Raw genomic sequence first — 26,526 nt, 5'->3', positions numbered from 1 at the left:
ATATCTAAAATTACCACAGTACTGTGCAAAAGTCTTAGGCACTCTGGCTGTACATATATGAGCCTCAGACATGGTGCCATAGATCATGAAATTTGTTTTTTTGCAGCAGCTGCAATACACTGCAATAACTAAAATTACAACAGTGTGCAAAAGTCTTAGGAGCACAAAGTATACAAATGTGCTTTTGCGCAGTACTGTACATAAAGTTCAGTGGCAGGCAAGGATGTCACTTCCTATGGTCCCAAAGTCACAGTACCTAGTTGTGTTGATCAAATTTCATTTCCTACATAAAATCTGGCGATTGGTTCGTGATAATCACATCTACCGATAGAGTAAAATTCTTTGCTTTGCCTGCCACTCATACAGATCATTTAAAACTATCAGTAGATTGAGATAGTACAAAGGGAAATGCAATAAGAGAGTGAAATGTACTGTATCCAGAGGCCTCTGTGGATCACGGTCAACCATGGACGTTGTATTCCTAGCTGTCTAGATACACAAGCCAAGACAGTGCAATATAAAGAGCAAGCCGTTGTCCATGTAGCAAGCTCCCCCTCTCCACATATCTGAAAGATAGACATACTTTATTGATCCCGAGGGAAACTGGGTTTCGTTACAGTTGCACCAACCAATACAGTATAAATATAGCAATATAAAACCATAAATAATTAAATAATATACCCAAAGGTGTGGCAGAGGCTGATGCAGTTTGGCGTCAGGTGTGTGGAAGGAGTTGCCAGGCAGCGTTGAACTCAACATTGGGGACTTCAGCTCTGGATTTTTCCCTTGGGGTTCACTCCTGAAGACCAGGAGCTGGATTTGGTTGTTAGAGCCTGGTTAAGTCACACGCCATTGGGAGCATTTAATAGGTAGTGGGAGATTATCCCCAATACCACCCCCGGTTATAACAGCCTTAAGGAACCTGTATATTGGTATAGAGTTAGACCTGCAGAGATAGTGCAGTGCAGGCAGACAACTAAAGTGCAAGATAGATTGTGAGGTTGTGTTCATCTTTATGGTACAAGAGATCTGTTTGATAACTAGGAAAGGGCAGGATAGAAGCTGTCCTTAAGCCTGCTAGAGACACAAGAGATTCTGCAGTTGCTGAAAATCTGGATCAACACACACAAAATGCTGGAGGAACTCAGCAAGTCAGGCAGCATCTATGGAGGGAAATGACATTCAATGTTCGGGCCAAGGGTCTCAGTCTGAAACGTTGACTGTTCTTTTTCCTCCATAGATGCTGGCTGGCCATTGAGTTCCTCCAGCATTTCATAAAGAGACAAGATTCTGCAGATGCTGAAAATCTTGAGCAACACACACAAAATGCTGGAGGAACTACAGGATCAGGTAAAATGCAGAGTCCTATTGAAGGGTCTCGGCCCAGAACGCCAACAGTGTACTCCCTTTTATAGAACCTGACTTGCTCAGTTCCTCCAGCATTTTGTGTGTGTTGCTCAAGCATTTTCTGTGTGTGTGTGTGTTGATCTTGACCTTGGTGATGTCTATTCACAAACTTGTGCATCTTCTGCCCGATTGCAGAGGGGAGAAGACAGGATGTCCAGGCTGGGAGGGGTCTCTGATTATGCTGGCTACTTTTCCAAGATAGCAGGTGCCTCTCTCCACAAGGTCTACTATAAAGTCTCCGTCACCACCTGTCTGCCCCACACAGGACGACCAGACTCCTCTGCACTGTGCTGCTCGCCTGGGCCACCTGGAGGTCGTCAAGCTTTTGCTGGAGAATGGAGCGTGCCCGAAATCAGCGACTACTGCAGGCCATACGCCCCTGCATATCGCCTCACGGGAGGGGCATGTTGAAGTCGCAGAGGTCCTGCTTGACCACGGAGCCTCACAGACCAGAATGACAAAGGTATGTGGGCAAGTTATCAACCAGTGCATTCAAGCAGGTGAAGAAAGGTGGAATGGACCTCCATTCTGGGTAAAGTCAGTCCTGATTGTGACACAAAGGCACACAGCTCTATTTACAGAACTTTATGTATTTATTGAGATACAGTGTGGAATAGGGCCTTCCAGCCCTTCGAGCTGCACCACCCAGCAACCCCCCAATTTAATCCTACCCTAATCAAGGGACAACTTACAATGATCAATTCATCTACCAACCGGTACGTCTTTGGACTGTGGGAGGAAACCGGAGCACCCAGACGAACCCACGCTGTCACTGGGAGAACGTACAAACCTCTTACAGGCAGCAGCAGGAATTGAACCCGGGTCGCCTGTACAATAAAGTGTTGTGCTAACCAACACACTACCATGCCTCTCCAGCTTGGAAGCTGACTGCAACTGGGGCTGTGTTACTGTGTCACAAATGGCTCCTGCCTCCCCCGGTCTGAGGAGGAGACCATGGAAAGTATGGGGTAGGTCTGCCTGCTACTAGACGTGGAGGGGCTAAGTCAGATGGTGAAGCCCCTCGAGCATTGAAAGGGATACCTCATCCCAGGGTGCCGCAACAGTGGCAAGGGTGCTATGGTTTAAAAAAATACTATGTTAACCCTATTTAATATTGTGACCAAGTGACACTAAGAATGTAAAAAAAATGACTGTGTTTACAGCTTGTGTATTGGTATTAGTCTATTATTGTCACACATACTGAGATGCAGTGAAAGACTTGTCTTGCTTACTGTTCATACAAATCAAATCATTACACAGTGCATTGAGCTAGAATCAGGTAAAATAATAACAATGATAAATAAAGTGTAATAACAGTGGGCTGGAAATATAAAAGCTCAGAATCAGAATCAGATTTAATATCACCAGCACACGTTGTGAAATTTGTTAACTTGGCGGCAGCAGTACAATGCAATACATGAGAATAGAGAGGAAAAAACTGTGAATTACTTTTTTATATATTATTTAATAAATTAATTTATATATATATATATATATATATATATAGATAAAATAGTTAAATTAAATCATTTGCACAAAAAGACAAGAGATCAAAAAGTATTGTTCATGGGTACAGAGGGAAGAAGTTGTTCCTGAATCGTTGAGTGTGTGTCTTCAGGCTCCTGGACCTTCTCCGTGATGGTAGCAATGAGAAGAGTGCATGTCCTGGGTGGTGGGGGTCCTTAATGACGGACGCTGCCTTTTTGAGGCACTGCTCCTTGAAGGTACAATGGAGGCTGGTGCAGTACAGTAAAATGCAAGATCATAACGAGGTAGATTCTGAAGACAAGAATGCGTCATGTTGCACAAAAGGTCTGCTCAAGAACCTGGTAACAGTGGATGGAAGACTGGGGATATGTGTTTTCAGGCTTTTGTATCTTCTGCCTGAGGGGAGAGGGGAGAAGAGGAGAGGATATCCGGGGTGGGCGGAATGTTTGATTATCCTGGTTGGTTTACTGAGGCAGAGTCCATAGAGGGGAGGCTGGCTCCTGTGATGTGCTGTACTGCCCACAACTCTCTGCAGTTTCTTGTGGTAACATGCAGAGCAGTGGTCATACCAAGCCGTTATGCATTCAGACAGAACAGTTTCTATCGTGTAGAGATAAAAGCTGGTAAGAGTTGACAGGGACATGCTGAAGTAGAAGTGATGGTGAGCTTTCTTGGATGTAAAATAAATGTGACTGGACCAGGATGTTCACACCTAGGAACTTGAAGCTCTCGACCTTCTCAACCTCAACACTTTTGATGTAGGCAGGAGAACATGCACCACACCACCCCACTCCCCATCCTTCCTGAATAAAGTTTTTATTGAAATAAAGCAAATGTGGGGCAGGCAGGTCTGAACTCAGCAGTGCGCTCCAAGGGAATAACTCCCTGTAGGTCTGCTGCCATCCGGTTGAGGAACAGGTGGGATTAGCTGACATGGACAGCCAGCTAGCTTCCACAGCAATAACTGGGATGTGAGAATGGCACAGGAGCTTAGCAGTTAGCCAAACGCTATTACAGTGCAGGCAGGGTTTGATTCCTACCATTGTCTATAAGGAGTTTGTATGTTCTCTCCATATCTGCATGGGTTTCCTCTGGATTCTCTGGTGTCCTCCCACATTCCAAAGGCGTATGGTTAACATTAGTGAATCGTGGGCATGTTATGTTGGCGCTGGAATCGCGGCAGACGTGCAGGCCCAGCATAAGCCTCGTGATTTGATTTGACACAAATGCCACATTTCACTGTATATTTCACCGCATGTGCGACAAATAAAGCTAATCTTTACTCTTCTGCATGTGCCCGTAGTGGTCTGACATGCTGTCTGTCTGTCCGCAGAAAGGGTTTACCCCAATCCATGTCGCTGCCAAGTACGGTAAAGGGCAAGTTATGGAGCTGCTGCTTCGGCGAGGAGGTCAGCCCAACGCTGCAGGAAAGGTAACTTTACATTCCAAACAGACCACATTATATCGCTTCAGTCTGTGGACCAGCATCAGATGTTCTCCAACAGTTGGAGTTTAGACCACATTGGTTCAATACTATATAATAAAAAAATCTATGAGATGCTGGAGGATCTCAGCAGGTCAGGCAGCATCTGTGGAGAAAACTGGGCAGTCACCATTTCAGGTCAAGACCTTTTAACTGGACTTCATCAGTTCATTAGAAGGGACTCAACCCGAAACATTGACTGCCCATTGGCTTTTATACATTCAGTAGCTACTTTATCAGGTACATCTGTACACCTGCCCATTACTGCAAGTATTTAATCAGCCAATCATACAGCAGCAACTCAGTGCATAAAAGCATGTAGACATGGTCAAGAGGTCAGTTGTTGTTCAGAGCAAACATCAGAATGGGGAAGAAATGTAATCTAAATGATTTTGACTGTGTAATGATTGGTGGTGCCAGATGGGATAGTTTGATATCTCAGAAACCGCTCACCTTCTGGGATTTTCATGCACAACAGCCTCTAGAGCTTACAAAGAATGGTGTAAAAAAACTAAAAAGAACATCGAGAAAGCAATAGTTCTGTGGATGAAAACACTTTATTACCTAGAGATGTCAGAGGAGAATGGCTGGACTGGTTCAAGCTGACTGGAAGGTGACAGCAACTCAGATAAACACGTGTTACAACAGTGTTGTGCAGAAGAGCATCTCGTTGAACCTTGAAGTGGATGGGCTACAACAGCAGGAGACCACAGCCATACACACAGTGGCCACTTTATCAGGAGTAATTATCGTCATCATCATTAAATGTCAAGTCATATGACGTGGGCAAGCGTAGTCTTCCTTCTCGCTTGACATGATTATTCTTGGCAAAATTTTCTGCTGAAGTTTTTTTTCCATTGCCTCTTTCTGGACAGAGTCTTTACAAGACGGGTGACCCCAGCCATTATCAATACTCTTCAGAGATTGTCTGCCTGGTGTCAGTGGTCACATAACCAGGACTTGTGATATGCACCAGCTGCTCATACAACCATCCACTACCGGCTTCCATGATGTTATGTGACCCTGATCGGGGAGCTAAGCAGGTGACCAAGGGTGACCTGCAGGTTAGAGGAGGGAAGGAGCGCCTTACACCTCCTTGGATAGAGACATTTCTCCACCCCGCCAACCCATTAGATATAAAAGGTACCTAATAAAGTGGCCACTGAGTGTAGGTGCAGTCTGATTTGCTGAGTTACTCCGGCATCTTGAATGAAGCTGCAGGTTCAAGCACCCGCAGCCTGTTGTGTGTCTGTGCAATCAACTACCTTGCTGGGGAAACGCAAACATTCGTGGTAATGGGCAAGTACAAGGAGACTGAACATGGAGAAACACGTGATCTTCCGGAGAAGCTCAACGAATTGAGCGGCATCTGTGGAGAGAAGGAATTGTCCATGTTCTGCGTCAGCAGTGAGAGAGGAGGGGGGAAAAGGGGCAGGGTAGCATTGCAGTTAGTGCAATGCTTTACAGCACCAGCAGTGAGAGATCAGGCGTTCCCACTGCTGTCTATAAGGAGCTTGTACGATCTCTTGTAATTGGATGTGTTTCCTCCCACATTCCATGTTCTATGAGTCTGTGATGGCCAGTGCTATCATGTTTGCTGTTGTGTGCTGGGGCAGCAGGCTGAGGGTAGCAGACACCAACGGAATCAACAAACTCATTCGTAAGGGCAGTGATGTTGTGGGGATGGAACTGGACTGTCTGACGGTGGTGTCTGAAAAGAGGATGCTGTCCAAGTTGCATGCCATCTTGGACAATGTCTCCCATCCACTACATAGTGTACTGGTTGGGCACAGGAGTACATTCAGCCAGAGACTCATTCCACCGAGATGCAACACAGAGCATCATAGGAAGTCATTCCCGCCTGTGGCAATCAAACTTTACAACTCCTTCCTTGGAGGGTCAGACATCCTGAGCCAATAGGCTGGTCCTGGACTTATTTCCTGGCATAATTTACATATTACTATTTAATTATTTATGGTTTTATTAATACTTAATTATTTATGGTGCAACTGTAACGAAAACGAATTTCCCTCGGGATCAATAAAGTATGACTATGACTATTCCAGAAACATGCTGGAGCTGGAGCTGGAGCTGGATGCATCTGGGAGGCTGAAAACTTCATAACTGAGGCATTTACTGAGGTGGTCAGTACTACTTTGCAGGCTTCACATAGTGGATGGGTGACCACCAGGAGAAGTAGGGAGAGTAAACAGTCAGTACAGTTTCCCTTGTGACCAGACCCCTCGGCCACAAGTACACCTCTTTGGATACTGCTGGGGATGAGTGACCTATCAGGGCACAGTAGCAGCAGTCAGGCCAGGAGCCCTGTGGCTGGCTCTGAGGCTCAGCTGGGGAAGGGTGAAGTCAGGCAGAGCGGTAGACTCGATAGTTAGGGGGATGGACGCCAGATTCTCTGGTCGCGAAAGAGAAGCCAGGAGTGTTGTCACGGTCCAAGATGTCTCAGGGTGGCTGCAGAAGATTCTCAAGTGGGAGAATGAGCAACCAGAAGCCATGGGGCTCATTGGCACCAATGAGACACAGTAGGTAGAAAGGAGAAAGTGGTCTTGCACAGTGAGTATAGGAAGTTAGGGAGGAGGCTGAAGAGCAGGACTTTCCAAGGTAGTAACCGCTTGATTACTCCCAGTGCCACGTGTTACTCAGGGCAGGAATAAGATGATGGTCTAGATAGGTGAATGAGTGGCTGAGGAATTGGTGCAAGGGTCAGGGGTTCAGATTTCTAGGTCACAGAGATCTCTTCTAGGGAAGGTATGACCTGTACAAAAAAGATGGGTTACACCTGAACCCGAGGGAGATCAATATCCTTGCAGGCTGATTTGTTAAAGCTGTTGGGGAGGGTTTAAACTAAATTGGCAGGAGAATGGGAATCAGAGTGATAGGACTGAGGATGAGGCGGTTGGTCTACAAGTAGATGCAGTGTGTAGTGAGACTGTGAGGAAGGACAGACAGATGATTGCATTCAGTGGGATGAGTTGAAGTGTAACATGGGGGCAATATCAAAAAGGGTGTTGAATACAGGATTGAAAATGCTATATTTCAATGCATGCAGTATATGGAATAAGTTAGATTATCTTGTCGTGCAGTTGGAGATTGACAGGTAGGATGTTGTGGGCATCACTGAGCCGTGGCTGAAGGCAGATCATAGTTGGGAGCTGAACATCCAAGAATACACCTTGTATCGGCAGGACAGGCCAGGTAGGCAAAGGAGGTGGAGTAGTTCTGTCAGTAAAATCGAAATCAAATCCTTAGATAGATAGATAGATAGATACTTTATTGATCCTGAGGAAAATTGGGTTTCGTTACAGCCGCACCAACCAAGAATAGAGCATAAATATAGCAATACAAAAACCACAAACTATCAAACAACAAAATGCAAACTATGCCAGGTGGAAATAAGTCCAGGACCAGTCTATTGGCTCAGGGTGTCTGACCCTCCACGGGAGGAGCTGCAAGTTCGATGTCTACAGGCAGGAGTGACATCCCATGCCACCCAGTGTTGTATCTCAGTGGAATATGGCCGAAGTCCAACAGTAAAAAGTTCAATATCCGGTCTACAAACACGTTCCTCCATTGTAATATGACCAAGATTATGCCACTTGTTGTTAACCAGAACAGTAAGCGCCCAACTCCTTTACGCTTACCGCTCTCAGGAAAGGATGATATAGGATCAGAAGATGTAGAATCCTTGTGGATAGAGTTAAGAAACTGAGCAAGCCCCTGATCAGAGTTATATACAGACCTCTGAACAATGGGAAATAGAAAAGTCATGCAATAAGGGTAATATTATGATAGTCATGGGACATTTCAATATGCAAGTAGATTGGGAAAATCATGTTGGTGCTGGATCCCAAGAGAGGGGATTTGTAGAATGCTTATGAGATATCTTTTTAGAGTAGCTGTGGTTATGCCCACTAGGTAAAAGGAAATTCTGGATTGGGTGTTGTGGCATGAACTAATTTTATTAGGGAGCTTAAGGTAATGAAACCCCAAGGAGGCAGTGATGATAATATGATAGAATTCACCTGCAGTTTGAGAGGGAGAAGCTAAAATCAGTTATATCTGTATTACAGTGAAATAAAGGGAATTACAGAGGCATGTGAGAGGAGCTGGCCAAAGTTGATTGGAAGGGGACACTAGTAGGGATGATGGCAGAACAGCAAGAGCTGGAGTTTCTGCGTGCAATTTGGAAAGCACAGGATAGATACATCTATAAAATAAAGAAGTATTCTAAAAGGAGGATGAGGCAACCGTGACTGACAAGGGAAGTTAAAGCAAAAGAGAGGGCATATTATATAGCAAAAATTAGTGGGAATTTAGAAGACTGGGAAGCTTTTAAAAACCAACAGAAGGCAACCAAAAAAATACCATGAAGAAAAAATGAAATATGAAGGTAAGCTAGTCAATAATATAAAAGAAGATACAAAAAGTTTTTTCAGATATACAAAGAGTGAAAAAGTGGCAAAAGTGGATATTGGACAGCAGGAAAATAATGTTGGAGAGGTAGTAATGGGGCTCAAAGAAATGGCTGGTGTCAGTGGTCACATAACCAGGACGTGATAAGCACCAGCTGCTCATACGACCATCTACCATCTGCTCCCATGGCTTTACATGACCCTGATCGGGAGGCCAAGCAGGTGCTGCACTTTGTCCTAGCCTGACCCACAGGTTAGCAGAGGGAAGGAGCGTCTTCCACCTCATTTGGTAGAGACTTATCACCACCCTGTCACGTATATGTTAAGGGAAAGGTAACAAAATAGGGAGGACCACAATTCATGTGGGTTGGAGAAAAGGGGGAAACCATCCACTGGAGGCCAGGGTTACCTAATAATGTTTGGGATGTAGGCTATCCAGGTGTTGGTTCTCTAGTTACATTGGGCCACACTCTGGCATTAGTGAAATCCAAGGATGGATAGGACCTTACATTTATATAAACAATAGTTGTACAGAAGCTAGGTGCCCCACTAAATCTTCTTGCTGTGATTGTGTTAACTCATTCAATAAGACATGATGCAAATGACACTTTTCTTGTGAAATGCATAGAGCTGGTCCTGCACTCTGAGCACAAGCCAGGCAATAGAATATAGAACATAGAATAGTACAGCACAGTACAGGTCCTTCGGCCCACAATGTTGTGCCGACCCTCAAACCCTGCCTCCCATATAAGCCCCCACTTTAGATTCCTCCATATACCTGTCTAGTAGTCTCTTAAACTTCACTAGTGTATCTGCCTCCACCACTGACTCAGGCAGTGCATTCCACACACCAACCACTCTCTGAGTTAAAAACCTTCCTCTAATATCCCCCTTGAACTTCCCACCCCTTACCCTAAAGCCATGTCCTCTTGTATTGAACAGTGGTGCCCTGGGGAAGAGGCGCTGGCTATCCACTCTATCTATTCCTCTTATTATCTTGTACACCTCTATCTTGTCTCCTCTCATCCTCCTTCTCTCCAAAGAGTAAAGCCCTAGCTCCCTTAATCTCTGATCATAATGCATACTTTCTAAACCAGGCAGCATCCTGGTAAATCTCCTCTGAACCCTTTCCAATGCTTCCACATCCTTCCTATAGTGAGGTGACCAGAACTGGACACAGTACTCCAAGTGTGGCCTAACCAGAGTTTTATAGAGCTGCACCATTACATCGCGACTCTTAAACTCTATCCCTCGACTTATGAAAGCTAACACCCCATAAGCTTTCTTAACTACCCTAACCACCTGTGAGGCAACTTTCAGGGATCTGTGGACATGTACCCTGAGATCCCTCTGCACCTCCACACTACCAAGTATCCTTCCAATCACTGATGCATGAAGTTCGATTTCACTGCCATAAGACCATAAGACACAGGAGCAGAATTAGGCCATTCAGCCCATTGAGTCTGTACTTTACTCTAAAGGACTCATATACAATAAATAAATTACAGTTATTGACTGGGCCAAAGAAAATGTAAAACATAGTGGTCACAGGTCAGCAGAAAGCAGTACTTAGATAGACAATAATCACTTATAAAACAAACCATTCTGTCATCCTTACCTGCCAACAGGAACCTATCAGTGGACAAACTAAAATGAAGTGAATATTTGCTAATTTGGTTTTTGTAGAGGAAAGGAGGTACTGACTCCTTAGAAGGGCTTCTCAGTTAAATAAGTATTTCTTTTAATCATAAAAGGGTTTAAACCAGCAATAATGATAGTTTCATTTAAACATATTAAAATTCCTGCACAAAAGCAGTAGGGAAAGGGAGTTACTTGGACAGAGAACTATTGAGCAACACTCACAAAATACTGGTTGAACTCAGTAGGTCAGTCAGCATCTGTGGACCCTTCATCAGAATGGGTCTCGACCCAAACAGTCAACTTCATTTCCTGACCTATTGAGTTCCTCCAGCACTTTTTGCGTGTTGCTCTGGATTTCAGCATTTAGAGTCTCCTGCGTTTCAGATACCATTTTGAAGTTGGAGGAAAGAGTTTATCTTTTTGGTGTGGTAATTGGTTTATTATTGTCACATGTACCAAGATACGGTGAAAAAACTTTAGTTTTGCTTGCATTCAGACAGAGTAGGGCATACATAATTATGTCAAAGTAGTAGAACCAAACAGAATACAGAATATAGTGTATAAGTTTGTTTTAAACACAAGAAAGTATGAAAATTTGGAAACCCAAAGCAACACATACAGAATGCTGGAGGAACCCAGCTGCTCAGGCAGCATCTATGGAAATGAATGAGCAGTCGATGGGCAAGACCCTTCATCAGGAGTAAGAAGGAAGGGGGAAGATGCCAAAATAAAAAGGTGCTGGAGGGAAGAAAGGGGCTACCTGGAAGGTGATAGGTGAAGGTAGGTGGGTGGGAAAGGTCAAGGGCTGAAGAAGAAGGAATCTGAGGAGAGTGGACCCATAGGAGAAAGGGAAGGAGGAGGTGACCCGGGGGGGAGTAATAGGTAGGTGAAAAGACGTTAAAGGTCAGAGTGGGGAGTGGGGGGGGGGGTGGAATTATCTGTACAAACAGTTTGTCAGTAGGGTTGTTCGCCAAGCCTAGAGGTTGTGCACGGGCGATATCACCTCGACTGGTGATGAAACGTTTGCATCTGAAAGAAACGTATAAAATTATGTAAGGGATTGATAAGATAGAGGCAGGAAAGTTGTTTCCACTGGTAGGTGAGAAGAGAATTAGGGGACATAGCCTCAAGATTCGGGGAGTAAATTTAGGATGGAGATGAGGAGGAACTGCTTTTCCCGGAGAATGGTGAATCTGTGGAATTCTCTGCCCAGTGAAGCAGTGGAAGCTACCTCAGTAAATATATTTAAGACAAGGTTGGATAGATTTTCGCATAATAGGGGAATTAAGGGTTATGGGGAAAAGGCAGGTAGGTGGAGATGAATCCACGGCCAGAGCAGCCATGATCTTATTGAATGGCGGAGCAGGCTCGATAGGCCAGATGGCCTACTCTTGCTCCTATTTCTTACGTTCAAGATTCAGACAACAACCCTACAGACAAGCAGTCAAACCAAGCTACCAATCTTCTCTTGCATTTCAATGGTGTAGCAGTAACAGAAGCAAGTCCGGTACAAGTAGACAAATAAGGTACAAGGGCCACGGCAAAATAGATTGGGAGATCAAAAGTTCATCTTCTAGTGTATAAGAGGTCTGTTCAAGATTCTGAGAGATACCAGTGGGATAGAAGCTGTCCTTGAGTCTGGTGACCCATGCTCTCAAACCCATGTACCTTCTGCCCAATTAGAGAGTGAGTGACCAAGGTGGGAGGGGTCATTGTTTTATTTGGTTGTGTTCCTATGGCAACAGGTTGTGTAATGGAGGGAAAGGCTGGTTTGCATACTGGATCAGGTTGCCTTCACAAATATCTTGCAGTTTCTTGCGTCTTGGGCAGAGCAGTTGCCACACCAAGGTGTGTTGCAGCTGGACAGAATGCTTTCTACATCAGGATTGTTGTTGGGTCTTTATACCTTGAGAAACGAGGCCATCTCCTCCTCTCACACCTGTCCTCCACGTCCCTTGCAGAACGGGCTGACCCCGCTCCATGTGGCAGTTCACCATGACAACCAAGACATCGTGAAGCTTCTTCTCGAACAAAATGCATCTCCGCATGCCACGGCACGGGTAAGTACAGGCAAGACATTCCCACCTGCCAGGGCCTTTAGCTAGCAGAGCTGTAGTGTAAGGAGTTTGAACAACCAGGCAGCTGTAGGGAAGGAGAGCCTCTGTGTACCTCATCCACCAAGAACACCAGTACTCCTGGTGTATAAGATGATAAGAGGCATACAGTAGATAGAGTGGACAGCCAACACCTATTTCCCTAAGCAGAACTGACTCAGAGGGAAGAAGGGGGCTTATTTTTAAGGTTATTTGACAAAAGTATTGGGGGGAGGCAGGAATTCCTTGGAGTTTAGAAGAATGAGGGGGGACCTCATAGAAACATTTCGAATGTTGAAAGGCATGGACAGAGTGGATGTGGCAAAGTTGTTTCCCATGATGGGGGGAGTCTAGTACGAGAGGGCATGACTTAAGGATTGATGGGCGCCCATTCAGAACAGAGATGCGAAGAAATTTTTTTAGCCAGAGGGTGGTGAATCTATGGAATTTGTTGCTACGAGTGGCAGTGGAGGCCAAGTCACTGGGTGTATTTAAGGCAGAGATTGATAGGTATCTGAGTAGCCAGGGCATCAAAGGTTAAGGTGAGAAGGCGGGGGAGTGGGACTAAATGGGAGAATGGATCAGCTCATGATAAAATGGTGGAGCAGACTCGATGGGCCAAATGGCCGACTTCTGCTCCTTTGTCTTATGTCTTATGGAATAAGAGAAACAGAAGAAATTTGGTAGAAAAGGCGGATGCAATAGGACCATTTAAGAGACTCTTATATAGGCAAAAGGCTGAAAGAAAATTTGAAGACTATGTGGGAGGGAAGGGCTAGGTTGATCTTGGAGTAGGTTAAAGATCGGCGCAGCATCATGAGCTGAACAGTCCGATCTGTGCTGTACAGTTAGCGGGCGCAGCGGTCCTCCTCTCTAGCTGAGCAGAAGACACCTTTCACTGTTAAAATACAAGGCTAAGATCCATTGTTACACATGATGTGGATTCATAAGAGATTCCAGGTGCTGAAACTGGAGTAACACACAACACATTTCCCTCCCCACTTCCCTTGTATAGATACTCCCCCTCAAACATCAGAACCATCAGGCTCATGAATAAAAGGGGAAAACTGCACTCACTTGCTCCATCATTGAAATGTTCCCACAACTAATTATCTCACTTTTAAGGAATATTTATCTCGTTATCTCATGTTTTCATTATTTATTGTTATTTATTTATACTCGCATCTGCGCGGTCCGTTGTCTTCTGCACTCTGGGTGATCGTTAATTGATCCTGTTATAGTTACTATTCTGTAGATTTGCTGAGTGTGTCCTGTGGGTTGAATCTCAGGGTTGTATATGGTGATGTATAATAGTCATCCATTAGTCTCGTGAGACCATGGATTTGTGCCTTGGAAGGTTTCCAGGGTGCAGGCCTGGGCAAGGTTGTATGGAAGACCAGTAGTTGCCCATGCTGCAAGTCTCCCCTCTCCACGCCACCGATGTTGTCCAAGGGAAGGGCACTGGGGCCAATACAGCTTGGCACCAGTGTCGTCGCAGAGCAATGTGTGGTTAAGTGCCTTGCTCAAGGACACAACTCACTGCCTCAGCTGAGGCTCGAACCCACGGCCTTCAGATCACTAGACCAACACCTTAACCACTTGGCCATGTGCCAACACGTGGTATGTACTTAGTGACGTATATGTACTTTGATAATAAAATTTATTTTGACCTTTAATGCTCCATCTTCCTCTCCTATCAGATTTTGTTACCTTTAGCCTTTTATTGCTTCCACCTTTTATCTCCCAGTTTTTGACACCATGCTGACTCTCCTCCCTCCCTCAGTTACCTGTCACCATGACTCACTTGGATCAACCTACCACCAGCCGGCTATTGCTCCATCTCTTCCCTTCACCTCTTTTTACTGGCTGTCTCCCTCTATCTTCCTGTCCAGACGAAGGGCCTCGATCCACAATATCAATTGTCCCATCTTCCTGACACACTGAGTTCCTCCAGAATTTTTTTAAGCTGCAGCACACAGCATGGTAGACTAAAATCCCACCCCCTCCCCCAGACCTTCTGAAATTCCAGGCTGAAAAACATGTGGGTGGTGATGCACCTATTCACAGAGGATAAAGATGAATACCCCAGACAAGGTCTTCAGTGATATTGAGTTGAGCCGGTAACCTAGGCAACCATCCGTTGCCAAGGGAGCAAAATGGCTACCCTCATCACATAGTGTTTCACTAAGTGCATTGACCTAGCTTGATGGGCAGCGTTTGAACCAGACTAGAGTGATGGTAAATGTGTGCCAATTTCAGAACGGCTACGCCCCACTACACATCGCCGCCAAGCAGAACCAGACGGAGATAGCGAGGATCCTGTTGGAGTACGGAGCCTCGGCCAACACGGAGTCCTTCCAGGGGATGACACCTTTGCACCTGGCAGCCCAGGACGGCCACATGGAGATGGTCAACTTGCTCCTTAGCAATGAAGCAGATACCAACCTGAGCAGTAAGGTAGGGACCAGCAAGTAGAACACCAAACAGAGTTGGGGGGGCAGTTGTTTAAGGAGTCCATCAGGCCTTCCATCCTGTCAGCCGTGCTTCAATAGTTCCTACACTGCCAGTGGATTGTGGGTTCAATTCCCGCCCCTGCCGCTCCAACAAGGCACTAATCCAGAGAAATGGAATCTTTTTCATGGTTTGCTTCTTGGCCTGGCTAAGGCGGCCATCCATGGGTCCAGGTGTTGGGCAGCTGGGGGTTCTGTCCAAGCCGATTGCCTGGCCCTCTTCTGGGGTTATGTCCCTGAAGAAGGAGCATGCAATATCCACAAGTACTTTGGAGGCCTTCTGGGACATGCGCATACCAAAGGGACTTGAGTGTGTTCTGACCAGAGGTGACTGTGTCATAATTTGAAGCTATTGACCGTAAGTAGTGAGAATCATGAAATATTGTAGTATTGAAACAGAGAACACTATAGACTATTACTTATTACTTTATCTGTTGGGATACAGCGTGAATGGGCCTTTCCAGCCCTCTGAGCCACGCCAACCAGTGATCCCCAATTTAACTCTAGCCTAATCATGGGACAATTTACAATGACCAACTAACCAACTAACCTACTAACCGGTCTGTCTTTGGACTGTGGGAGGAATCAGAGCACCCAGAGGAAACCGACACGGTCACAAGGGGAAACATACAAACCCCTTACAGGCAGCGGAGGGAATTGAACCAGATCGCCTGTACTGTAAAGCGTTGTGCTAACCACTGCGCTTCCTGGCCACCCCAGGCTCTTTGGCCCACAACTTTCTGCCAAGCTTTTAACCTGCTTCAAGATCAATCGAACCCTTCCCTCCCACGTAGCCCTCCACTTTTCATTCATCAGTGTGCCTATCTAAGAGACGTTTAAATGTCCCTAATATATCTGCCTCTACCACTACACTCATCTCCTGCACTTAACACAATTGGTGGAAAAAAAAACCTACCTCTCACATCCCCCCTACCAACACTTATAAGCATGTCAGTTCAATGACTCAACACCAAAAGGGAAGTTACAGGTTATTGATTGCAGTAATTGCATCGAAGAAGAAGTGTGATTAATACAGTTTTCTTTTTGTTTTGTTTGCCTTGCTTCAAGACAGTGAAGTAAGGGCAAAAACAAGAAAATAGGAGGTAATAAAGACACAATCAGAAGCCTATTGGTAGTAAAACTCACTATTGTTTTTCCTACCCTTCTTTAAAACTCTCTAGAGATTAGCTTCATCTTGTAAAGACATTGCACAAAAGAAGGCAGTAGCAAACCACTTCTGTAGAAATATTGGCCAAGAACGATCATGGTCATGGGACTATGATTGCCCACATCATAGGACATGGCATATGATGGTGATGTCTTGTTATGGTCTTATGTAGGCAAAGTTGGGTCTTTGCTGCTAATATGGCCCTGCTGTAGTGGAGCAACACTGAAAGACTATTCTTGTGGCTCTACAACTTGTTGAGGTGGTGGACGGGGCTGTGAGTGAAATGTCTTGTTCAAGCGGGTCTGAGCCTGAGCTGCTATGTGGATGGTCAACAGCTCATTCCACACTCAAGCCCAGAGTGTGTCCCACTCTGCTTGGGGGGGGGGGGGTACACTGGGAGAATGTGCTGCATTCAAGTTTGCTAGCCAATGCTCTCTCTTGTGTCTCGTAGAATGGCCTGACACCGCTACATCTGGTGGCTCAGGAGGACCGCGTTCCAGTGGCTGAAGTACTCACCAATCATGGGGCGTCTCCTGAACCAATGACAAGGGTAATTTCTTGTGTAGTGACTCAACCCAGAGCTTTTATAACAGGCTGCAGTGTAAGCAGGCACACAGTGTTAACTTTGAGACCACATGCCCTGATCTCCACCTACAGACATTCTCCCTTCTCCTCTCTCCCAATGGGCAGAAGATACAAAAGCCTGAAAGCACACACCACCAGGCTCAAGGACAGCTTCTATCCCACTGTTATCAGTCTCTTTAATGGACCTCTTGTCCACTAAAATGGACTCTTGGCATCATAACCTACCTCGTTATGATCTTGCACTTTATTGTTTACCTGCACTGCACTTTTACAATAACTTTTACACTTTATTCTGCATTGTTATTGTTCTGGGTGGCGGGGTGGAGATGTGTCTAGACCAAAGGGATTGTAAAGCACTGCTTTCCTCTGCCAGCCTGCAGGTCACCCTTGGCCAAGGTGTAACACCTACTTTGCCCCACCCCCACCCCCGATCAGGGTCATATGAAGCCATGGGAGCAGGTGGTGGATGGTCGTATGAGCAGCTGGTGCATATCACGTCCTGGTTATGTGACCACTGACGCCAGGCAGAAAATCTCTGAGGAGTACTGATAATGACCCGTCTTGTAAAGACACTGCCCAGAAGAAGGCAATGGCAACCCCCTTCTGTAGAAAAATTTGCCAAGAACAATCGCAGTTAAGACCATGATTGCCCACGTCATACAACATAGCATCTAATGAATGGTGATTGTTTTACTTTAGTCTAGCTCAATGCACTCTGTGATGATTTGATCTGTATGAACCGTATGAAAGACAGGATTTTCTCTCTATGTTAGTGCCTGTGACAATACTAAACCAGCACCAGTACTGAAGATCCTTACCAGGTGAGGCTGAGGAATCATCAGCGTTTCATGTGGAGGCCCTGCATAAGGATCTGAGGCTGTGTTGATCTGAAATGTCAGCTCCTCTTCAGCGTCCGCAGATGCTGTCTGACCTGCTGAGTTCTGTCCAGCATTTAGTGTGTGTTGCTTTGGATTTTCAGCATCTGCAAAATCACTTGTGCTTATCCATTGTTAATTGGTTTATTATTGTTATATGTACTGAGTTAGAGTGAAAATCTTTGTTTTGCATGCCATCCATACAGATCATTTCAAAACATACGCACATGAAGATGATACCCAGCAAAGCAATAATATAGGGCAGAATATAGTGTTATGGTTAGAGTAAATTGTGAGGCCAAAAGTTCATTGTTATCATACAAAAGGTCCATTCAATAGTTTTGTAACAGTGGGATCAAAGCGGTCCTTAAGTGTGGTTTGTGTTTTCAAACCTTTGTACCTTCTGCCTGATGAGAGAGGGCAGAAAAGAGAAGTGCATCGTGGGAGGGTTCTTTGATTATGTTGTCTGCTGTTCTGAGGCCCTGAAGTTCCGTTCTCTGGGACCTTGCTGAATTTAATGCCTCGATCGGTTCGACTCATCTTTGTAGTTTGTTACCTGGATCTGTGCCAGGAATCGTTCAGGCAAACCTATCTGCATCTCAGAATGAGAATCAGGATTAATATCACTTGTATATGCCAGTAGCAGCAGTACATTGCAATACATATAAGATTACAATACTGTATATAAAAACTAAATTACAATTTTATATATGTACATATGTGTGTATATGTGCAGTACTGTTCAAAAGTCTTTTGTGATCGTGATGTGTCTTCCCTGTATCGGGGTTTCCCTGTGTAAAAGAAGTGACGTTTTGTTTTCACAGTCTGGATACACACCACTGCATATGGCCTGTCACCATGGAAACATTAACATGGTGAAGTTTCTGCTCCAGAACCAGGCGAACGTCAATTGCAAAACCAAGGTACAGCCACCTTCTGATTAGTTGCTTAACGTTTGGGGAGAAATGCTTTGTCAGCTTTTATCCAAGAAGCTGGAGATGTGGCAAGAACTTTCCCTTAAGGAGGCGTGCACATATCATGTGGTAGCGCGATGATGAATGCAATTCACGTATTTTTACATATAACCCATAAAGAATTATTTAAATGAACAAAAATGCTTAATCAAACTATATATATACAGAATTACTCAAATATTACTGAAATATTAAATGCACAACAGTATAGATTAGGACAGTATTGTGGGCCAGACAGTCTGTACTGTGCTATACTGTTCAATGTTCTGTCTTCATTGATGCCTTTTCCAAGCTCGGGACATTGGACCTTTTACTGCCAGTGGAGGACAGTGGTCAGTAAGATCCTATAGGTGCATAGAACATAGAACGTTACAGCACACTATAGGCCATTTGGGCCAAAATCTTCTGCCGACCTTTTAACCTACTCTGTGATCAACCTAATCCTTCCCTCCTACACACCCCTCCTTTTTTTTTATTATCCAAATGCCTATCTAAGACATTCTTAAATGCCCCTCATGTATCTCAGAATCAGAATAATTGTTAATATCACCAGCGTATGTCGTGAAATTTGTCTTTGCAGCAACAGTACAATGCGATATATGGTATCAGAGGAAAACTGTAGATTGCAGTAAGTATAAGGCCTGGGCAAGGTTGTATGGAAGACCAGCAGTTGTCCATGCTGCAAGTCTCTCCACGCCACCGATGTTGTCCAAGGGAAGGGCATGAGGACCCATACGGCTTGGCACCAGTGTCGTCACAGAGCAATGTGTGACTAAGAGCCTTGCTCAAGGACACAACATGTTGCCTCGGCTGGGGCTCGAACTCATGACCTTCAGGTCGCTAGTCCAATGCCTTAACCACTTGGCCACGTGCCCACATATATTAAATAGTTAAATTAAATAAGTAGTGCAAAAATAGAAATAAAAAAAGTATTGAGTTAGTGTTCCTGGTTTCAGTGTTCATTCAGAAATTGGATGGCAGAGGGGAAGATGCTATTCCTCAATTGTTGAGTGTGTCTGGCTCTACGACCACACCAGTGGCATGTTCCACACACCCACCAGTTTCTGTGTAAAAACAACTTACCTTTGACATCCCACCCTATACTGTCCTCAAAACACCTTAAAAATACCTTGTATTAGCCAACTTCACCTGGGGAAAAAGTCTTTCTGGCTATCCACTCAAACTTTGCCAATATCATCTCGTACACCTCTACCAAATCACCTCACATGCTCTTTCGCTCCAACGAGAAAAGCCCTGGCTCATTCAGCCTATCCTCGTAGGAAAAGACATGCAGTCTAATCCAGGTAACCTCTGCACCCCCTCAGAAGCATCTCCATTCTCTGCACCCTCTGCACCCTCTCTGAAACAGGCGTTCCCAAACTGTTTTTATACCCTGAACCCCTATCACTAACCGTAGGTCGGTGGACCATTGGTTGGGAACCCCTGCTCTAAAGCTTCCGCACCGAAACACACCTCTTGGTGGGAAATCCTGCACTAGGAAATGAATAAGAAGGAAGAAGTCCATTTTCGTAGCACCTTTCACATCCCTTCCAGTGCATCCATTTATGATTTACAAATAATTGGCTGCTTTGGGACAGAAGTCAAGGCTTGATGTTTGAAAAGTTAGGAGAGACAGTTTTCAGGTTGCAATTCAACCAGTGTGGAGTAGGTCTTTGAGGATGATGAGGAATGGGACTGGAACTGAGGTCACCCCTCTGCCCTGTGTATATTTCATAAAGGCAAGTGAAATATCACAGGCTTAAACAGAGTACTGTGTCATTCAGCTTCGCAGAGCACAGATTCCTGGGGATATGCTCACAGCCTGCCACATTGGCTTGTGGGCATCTTGTTATAACCATCCCGCTCACTTGCTTAAAAAATTTTAGTGGGGTGTGTGGGGTTCAAGGAATGAAGAAATTGCACTGAGTCACTATAGATACAGGACACGACAGATCGATGCCTTGTCAAACCAGTGCTGGCACCTTTGCTTTATGTGGGTGACTGAGAGAGGAAGGCTGAGGTCCACCATCACAGAACTGGGACCTATCAGCCACCTTCCCAGTGAGTCAAGGGAAGGGAACAAGATGGAAAACAAATGTAAGATCAGAGGAAATGCAGGGTCAGATGGCATTTTTTTTTAAGATTATCTTTTGGTGTGCTTAATAACACTCTTTCCATCTCTCTACTTCACTCCCTCTCTCCCCTCTCTCTTTCTCCTTCTCTCTCTGTCTCCCTCTCTCCCTTCCATTCTTACCCCTCTCTTTCTCTTTCCTCTCTCTCTCTCTTTCCTTCCTTTCTCTTTCCTCCTCCTGTCTCTCTTTTTCCACCTCTCACTCTTTCCTGCCTCTCATTCTTTCTGCCTTCTCTCTCTCCTCTCTCTCTCCTCTCCTCTCCTTTCTCTCTGTTTCTCCTTCCTCTGCCCTACCTCTCTCTTTCTCCCCTCGCTCCCTCTCTCTCTCCCTGTCTCTCGCCATAGATTGGACACACGCCTTTGCATCAAGCTGCACAGCAAGGCCACACGGATGTCGTTACTCTCCTCTTAAAGCACGGAGCGTCTCCAAATGAAACCACCATGGTGGGTTCTGAGATGGGAATTGTACTCTGCTAGTTATGTGAAGTATAAGAGACAGCCCTGTGGACCTGAGCAAGCGAGGCTTATCAATGTGTGTGCATGTACAGAATGGCTGAATTACCCCACAAGATGATTGTTGTTGCAATAAATTCAGCCCCCGACAACAAAAGTAACTAGTCCCACAGGCACTCAGTGCTGAAAAGATATTTAGGATCTCAAATGTAACTTGGCACCAACAAGGACCCAGTTCCATGCTTCGTGCTATCTAGGTGTCTCAGCACTTACAACAATAGCAGAAGGCACTGGTCCCCAGTTCTTCTGGAGTCGGAGCACAGGACAAGGAGTTGATGATTTGGAATAGGATGAGGAGAAACTTCTTCAGAGTTCTCAAGCTCCAGAGCTATGGGTTTCTGGCACTGAATATAATTAAGACTGAACTGGTTAGATTGTTCCAGGGTTGAGTAGGAAAGTTAAATGCAGTATAGGCTTTGATCTTATTGAATGGTTGACCTACTCTGGTCTATTTTATTTGTGCACTGAGTTAGCGGATGAGGGGGTAATGGACAATTGACCCCAGTACACGTGGAAACAAGTGAAGTCCAGGATTCCATCACCATGTTGCTCTGCAATGTGTGTGAAGACAGCCTAATCAGTGAGACCTACTGCCTCTGGTAAATCACTGAGACCTCCATGTTCAAAGTTCAACTTGCATGGTAACCAATGTTCTCCTGAGAACATTGGGAAAAGCTGTCTAGAAAGAGTCAATAGTTCAATATTCACCCTGAATGGTAGCCACTTACATGAGGTGCAAGCTTATCCAAAGAACTTTGGGAACTGCCATCTAGCATGAGTCAATGGTTCGACCTTCACCTTGAATGGTAACAATTTACATGAGGTACAAATCTCTCCAGCTACCATTAAGAATGGTTGTCTTGCATGAGTTAATGGTTGGACGTTTCCTTGAATGGTAACTAAATACATGAGGTAAAACCTTTCCAGAGAATATTGGGAGCAGTTGTCTAGAATGAGTCAGTAGTTCGACATTCACGTTGAACAATAACCACTTACATGAGGTGCAAGTTTCTCCAGGGATCATCGGGAACTGTGACAACCATGCATCCATAATGGTTCAATTTTCCCATTGAATAGTAACCACTTATATGAAGTACAATTCTCTCCAGGTAACATTGGCAACAGTTGTGTAGCATGAATCATGGCTGGACATTCACCCTGAGTGATAACCACTTACATGAGGTACAACCCTCTCTAGAGAACATTGGGAATGGTTGTCTAGTAGGAGTCAATGGTTGGATGTTCACCTTGAATGGTAACCAATTACATGAGGTACAAACTTCTCCAGAAGACATTGGGAACAAATATCCAGTAAGAGTCAATGGTTCAAAGGGGTGGGGGGAAGGTTGCCAGAAAATCTCCAGAGTGATTGACGTCTTTGTCCTAACTGAAGGGAGCTTGTGCTGTCTATGCATTCTCACTGTGATTGATTCTGACACCGAGCAATGTTCTGATCCATTTTCAGAATGGAAGCACAGCGTTAGCGATTGCAAAGCGGCTTGGGTACATCTCCGTAACGGACGTATTAAAGATTGTCACTGACGAGACCATGAGCGCAGTGAGTGTGGAGAGCAGTGCCTAACCTGATGGTGACCTCAATCACAATCCACACTGGTTCTCACACATACATGTAGTCACAAGTTCTGTCAAGTGTGCCACAAAGCACGAGGAGGCATGCCCTGGAGAAAGTAGATGATGTCAAGGAAACAGCTCCAGGCTTCCAGCTTATGGGGTTTCACTTTAACTGTGTCTGCCTCGATGTTTAATGAAGATCAAGGCAATTATTCATATGCCTGCAACAGGGCTGCATTTAACTCTGCATGAAGTGCACTATCTAGATTCCTACCAGTTGACAGGATCCCAGACAAGATGCTACAAGTGGCCTTGGCAGCTAATTAGCTGCAATTAGCTGGAAATTATATGTGGCTGCTCTGGGCTCCTTTGTCAAGCCCACCACAATCCCATGGCCCGGTGACACCAAGTGAAGAATCTGTAGGGTGCAGGAGAACACCACAAATATGTGAGACAGAATTCCTCTTTGCCTTGTATCTCAGTCGCATTGGGGACACAGGCAATTCGCCCCTTAGAAAGAAAAACACACTTGTACTTATCTGAATCCAGGGGAGTCAGACTCCGAATCAGGTTATTTATTTATTGAAACACAGCACGGAGTCAACCCTTCGAGCTGTGCCACCTGGCCTAATGACAGTTTGCAATGACTAATTAACCTACCGGCCGTTACGTCTTTGGACTGTGAGAGGAAACCAAAGCACCCGGAGGAGACACATGTGGTCACAGGGAGATTGCATAAACTCCTGGCAGGCACCAATGGGAATTGAACCCAGGTCGCTGGTACTGTTAAGCGCTAATCGCTGTGCTTATCACTGAACAATGCCATAAAATTTGTTGTGAGAGCAAGGGGAGGGAAGAGGAGAGAGAAGAGGGTAAGAAGAATAAGAGAGAGAGTTCTTAGTCATAGTCATAGTCATACTTTATTGATCCCGGGGGAAATTGGTTTTCGTTACAGTTGCACCATAAATAATTAAATAGTAATAAAATCATAAATCGTTAAATAGTAATATGTAAATTATGCCAGGAAATAAGTCCAGGACCAGCCTATTGGCTCAGGGTGTCTGACCCTCCAAGGGAGAAGTTGTAAAGTTTGATGGCCACAGGCAGGAATGACCTCCTATGACGCTCTATGTTACATCTCGGTGGAATGAGTCTCTGGCTAAATGTACTCCTGTGCCCAACCAGTACATTATGTAGTGGATGGGAGACATTGTCCAAGATGGCATGCAACTTGGACAGCATCCTTTTTTCAGACACCACCGTCCAGTTCCATCCCCACAACATCACTGGCCTTACGAATGAGTTTGTTGATTCTCTTCTGCTTTATAAGCTGTATATTTCTTGGGTGGCGGGAGTCCTTCTTAAGGAGTTGCCTTTTGAAGATGTCCTCAATGGTAGGGAGGCTAGTGCCCATGATGGAATCTAGCTGAGCCTACGACCCTCTGCAGGTGATCCCAGACCACCTAACACCCTGGGAAGTACTGTGTGAAACCAGGCAGCCAGTTTAGGCATGACAAGGTCTCACAAACAGCAACATCTCAATGGCCTGATTACGTTTTGCCAATGCTGACTGTGGGGCAAAAATTAACCTCATCAATGGGATTAACTTGCCTAACCTAATATCACCATGGGATCCCCCAGACAAAGTAAATGGGACCTCATCTCTGTCGACCTTTGGTCTCGAATTATATGCTCAAGTTGATAGGCTTTGGAAAGGAGGTTTGAACCTCCAAATTTCTGGTTCCAGGACTATGTTGATACCTTGTAAGATTCTCAGCACAAGTACACACTAATAATTTCAGTTTTAATGAATAGTTAGAAAACAAGATCAAACAAGAAGAAAAGCTCAAAAGTGAGAACCTTCAAAGTCATAAACAATCTTCAAATCATTCTCCGAGATTGTACTGTTGTTTCTAATTTGGAAGGATTTTTTTTTCTGGAGTGAGGAAGTTCAGATGAGAGGTTCTTCTTACACAGTGAGTGATGGGTGACTGGAATGCCCTGCCAAGGGTGATGGTGGAAGCAGGCGTGATAAGAAGCATTTAGACAGGCATGCAGACCTGCTGAGACTGGAGGAATATAGACCGTGCACAGGCAGATGGGCTTCGTTTAATTTGTCATCATGGTCAGTACAGATATCGTTGGCTGAAGGACCTGTTCCTGTGCTGTGCTGTTCCGTGTTCTGAGATAGCGATATTGCAACAGTGACCTCCCTGCAGAAGTTCGTCATTTGCTGTGAAGATCTTCGGGACATCCAGGAATCATGAAAGGTCCTTGCTTTTTTTTTTCTCAGGTGCCATGACGCTTTGTTAAAGAAGAGCAGGAATGTCCCATCAATATTTGCCAAATTATCTGATCCTTCAATGTTACTGATAGGCAGCCCTGCATACACAGCAGGTACATCGATGGTCCACACATATATGTACCATACAGTGTTTTAACTGATTCAGGTTCCCAGTCAGAAATTAAATCTACAGGAAGAGAGTTGCTGCCTTCATTGCTGGTTAGGTCAAGATCCCTGTCCTTATTGTTGACCGTCCTCAGACATTTCCCCTCACGGATTTACCATTCATTTTTTTGGAGTCAGTGCGCAGTAGTGTAGCGGTTAGCACAACGCTTTACAGTCCAGGCCACGTGGGTTCAATTCCTGCCACTGCCTGTAAGGAGTTTTTTACGTTCTCCCCGTGGCTGTGTGGGTTTCCTCCAAGTACTCTGGTTTCCTCCCACAGTCCAAAGATGTACCAGTTAGCAGGTTAATTAGTCATTGTAAATTGACCCATGATTGAGTTAGGATTAAGAGCTGTACAGCATGCAAACAGGCCCTTCAGCCCAATTTATTCATGCCAAGCAACGTTCCTGAATTAAGCAACACACATAAAATGCTGGAGGAACTCAGCAAGCCAGGCAGCATCTATGGAAAAGAAGTACAGTCGACTTTTTGGGCCGAGACCCTTCATCCAGACCCTTTTTTTATACTTTTTTCCATAGATGCTGCCTGTCCTGCTGAGCTCCCCCAGCATTTTGTGTTTATTTCTTTGATTTCCCGCATCTGCAGATTTTCTCTTGTTTGTGATTCCTTCCTGAACTAGTCCCATTTGCCTTTGTTTGGCTCATATCCCTTCAACTCCTGTTCAAATGCCTTTTAAGCATCGTAATTATACCTGCCTCTACTACTTCCTCTGGCAATTGAGATGTCTTGCTCTAGTTGTATATTAATTCCATGAAACCATAGACCTGCACAAAAATCTTAGGCACATATTCATAGCTATGGTGCCTAAGATTTTTACACAGTACTGTATTTGCCAATGTGCAGTGGAAGCTGAGTTTGTGAATCTGGAAGGATCAATGGATATTGGGAATGGCGAGGGTGGGGTGCTGCGGAGGAGGTGTGGGACAGGTGACAGAGAAGGTCTGCTAAGGGTGGGGGGGTGGCGCAGGTGCAGACACACCTATCCTCAGATACCAGGCAAGGTCACTTGATTCCAAACAATTGGTTTATTGATCATTACAGAATGTCTCTCTGGTTCTTCCCACACCTTCCCCTCCCCCTTCCCCTTCTCCCAACCATGATTCTCCTTTCCCTTCCCCCTTCCCACTCTCAGTCTGCTAGAGACCCATATCAGAATCAGGTTTAGCATCACTCACATATGCCATGA

The 26,526-nt window shown here is 45.0% G+C and overlaps 1 protein-coding gene across 8 annotated transcripts in view; it reads left to right on the top strand.

Moving 5' to 3' along the window:
• LOC140201862 (ankyrin-1-like) overlaps window positions 1-26,526 on the top strand; it is a 302,101-nt gene that overhangs the window by 165,706 nt on the left and 109,869 nt on the right. For 7 of the 8 annotated variants that reach the window (XM_072266606.1, XM_072266608.1, XM_072266601.1 and 4 more), the window contains 8 exons: window positions 1,673-1,870; window positions 4,229-4,327; window positions 12,411-12,509; window positions 14,802-14,999; window positions 16,672-16,770; window positions 18,505-18,603; window positions 21,131-21,229; window positions 22,764-22,856. In XM_072266606.1, the coding sequence (XP_072122707.1) occupies window positions 1,673-1,870; window positions 4,229-4,327; window positions 12,411-12,509; window positions 14,802-14,999; window positions 16,672-16,770; window positions 18,505-18,603; window positions 21,131-21,229; window positions 22,764-22,856 (984 nt within the window). The remainder of the gene's footprint in view (window positions 1-1,672; window positions 1,871-4,228; window positions 4,328-12,410; window positions 12,510-14,801; window positions 15,000-16,671; window positions 16,771-18,504; window positions 18,604-21,130; window positions 21,230-22,763; window positions 22,857-26,526) is intronic. The other variant, XM_072266605.1, reaches the window with a different exon arrangement.

The sequence above is a fragment of the Mobula birostris genome, chromosome 8 (assembly GCF_030028105.1).
Source record: "Mobula birostris isolate sMobBir1 chromosome 8, sMobBir1.hap1, whole genome shotgun sequence".
In the NCBI taxonomy this organism is placed as follows: Eukaryota; Metazoa; Chordata; class Chondrichthyes; order Myliobatiformes; family Myliobatidae; genus Mobula; species Mobula birostris.
Note: the sequence above shows the minus strand (reverse complement) of the source record. Positions and strands in the feature narration are given on the sequence as shown.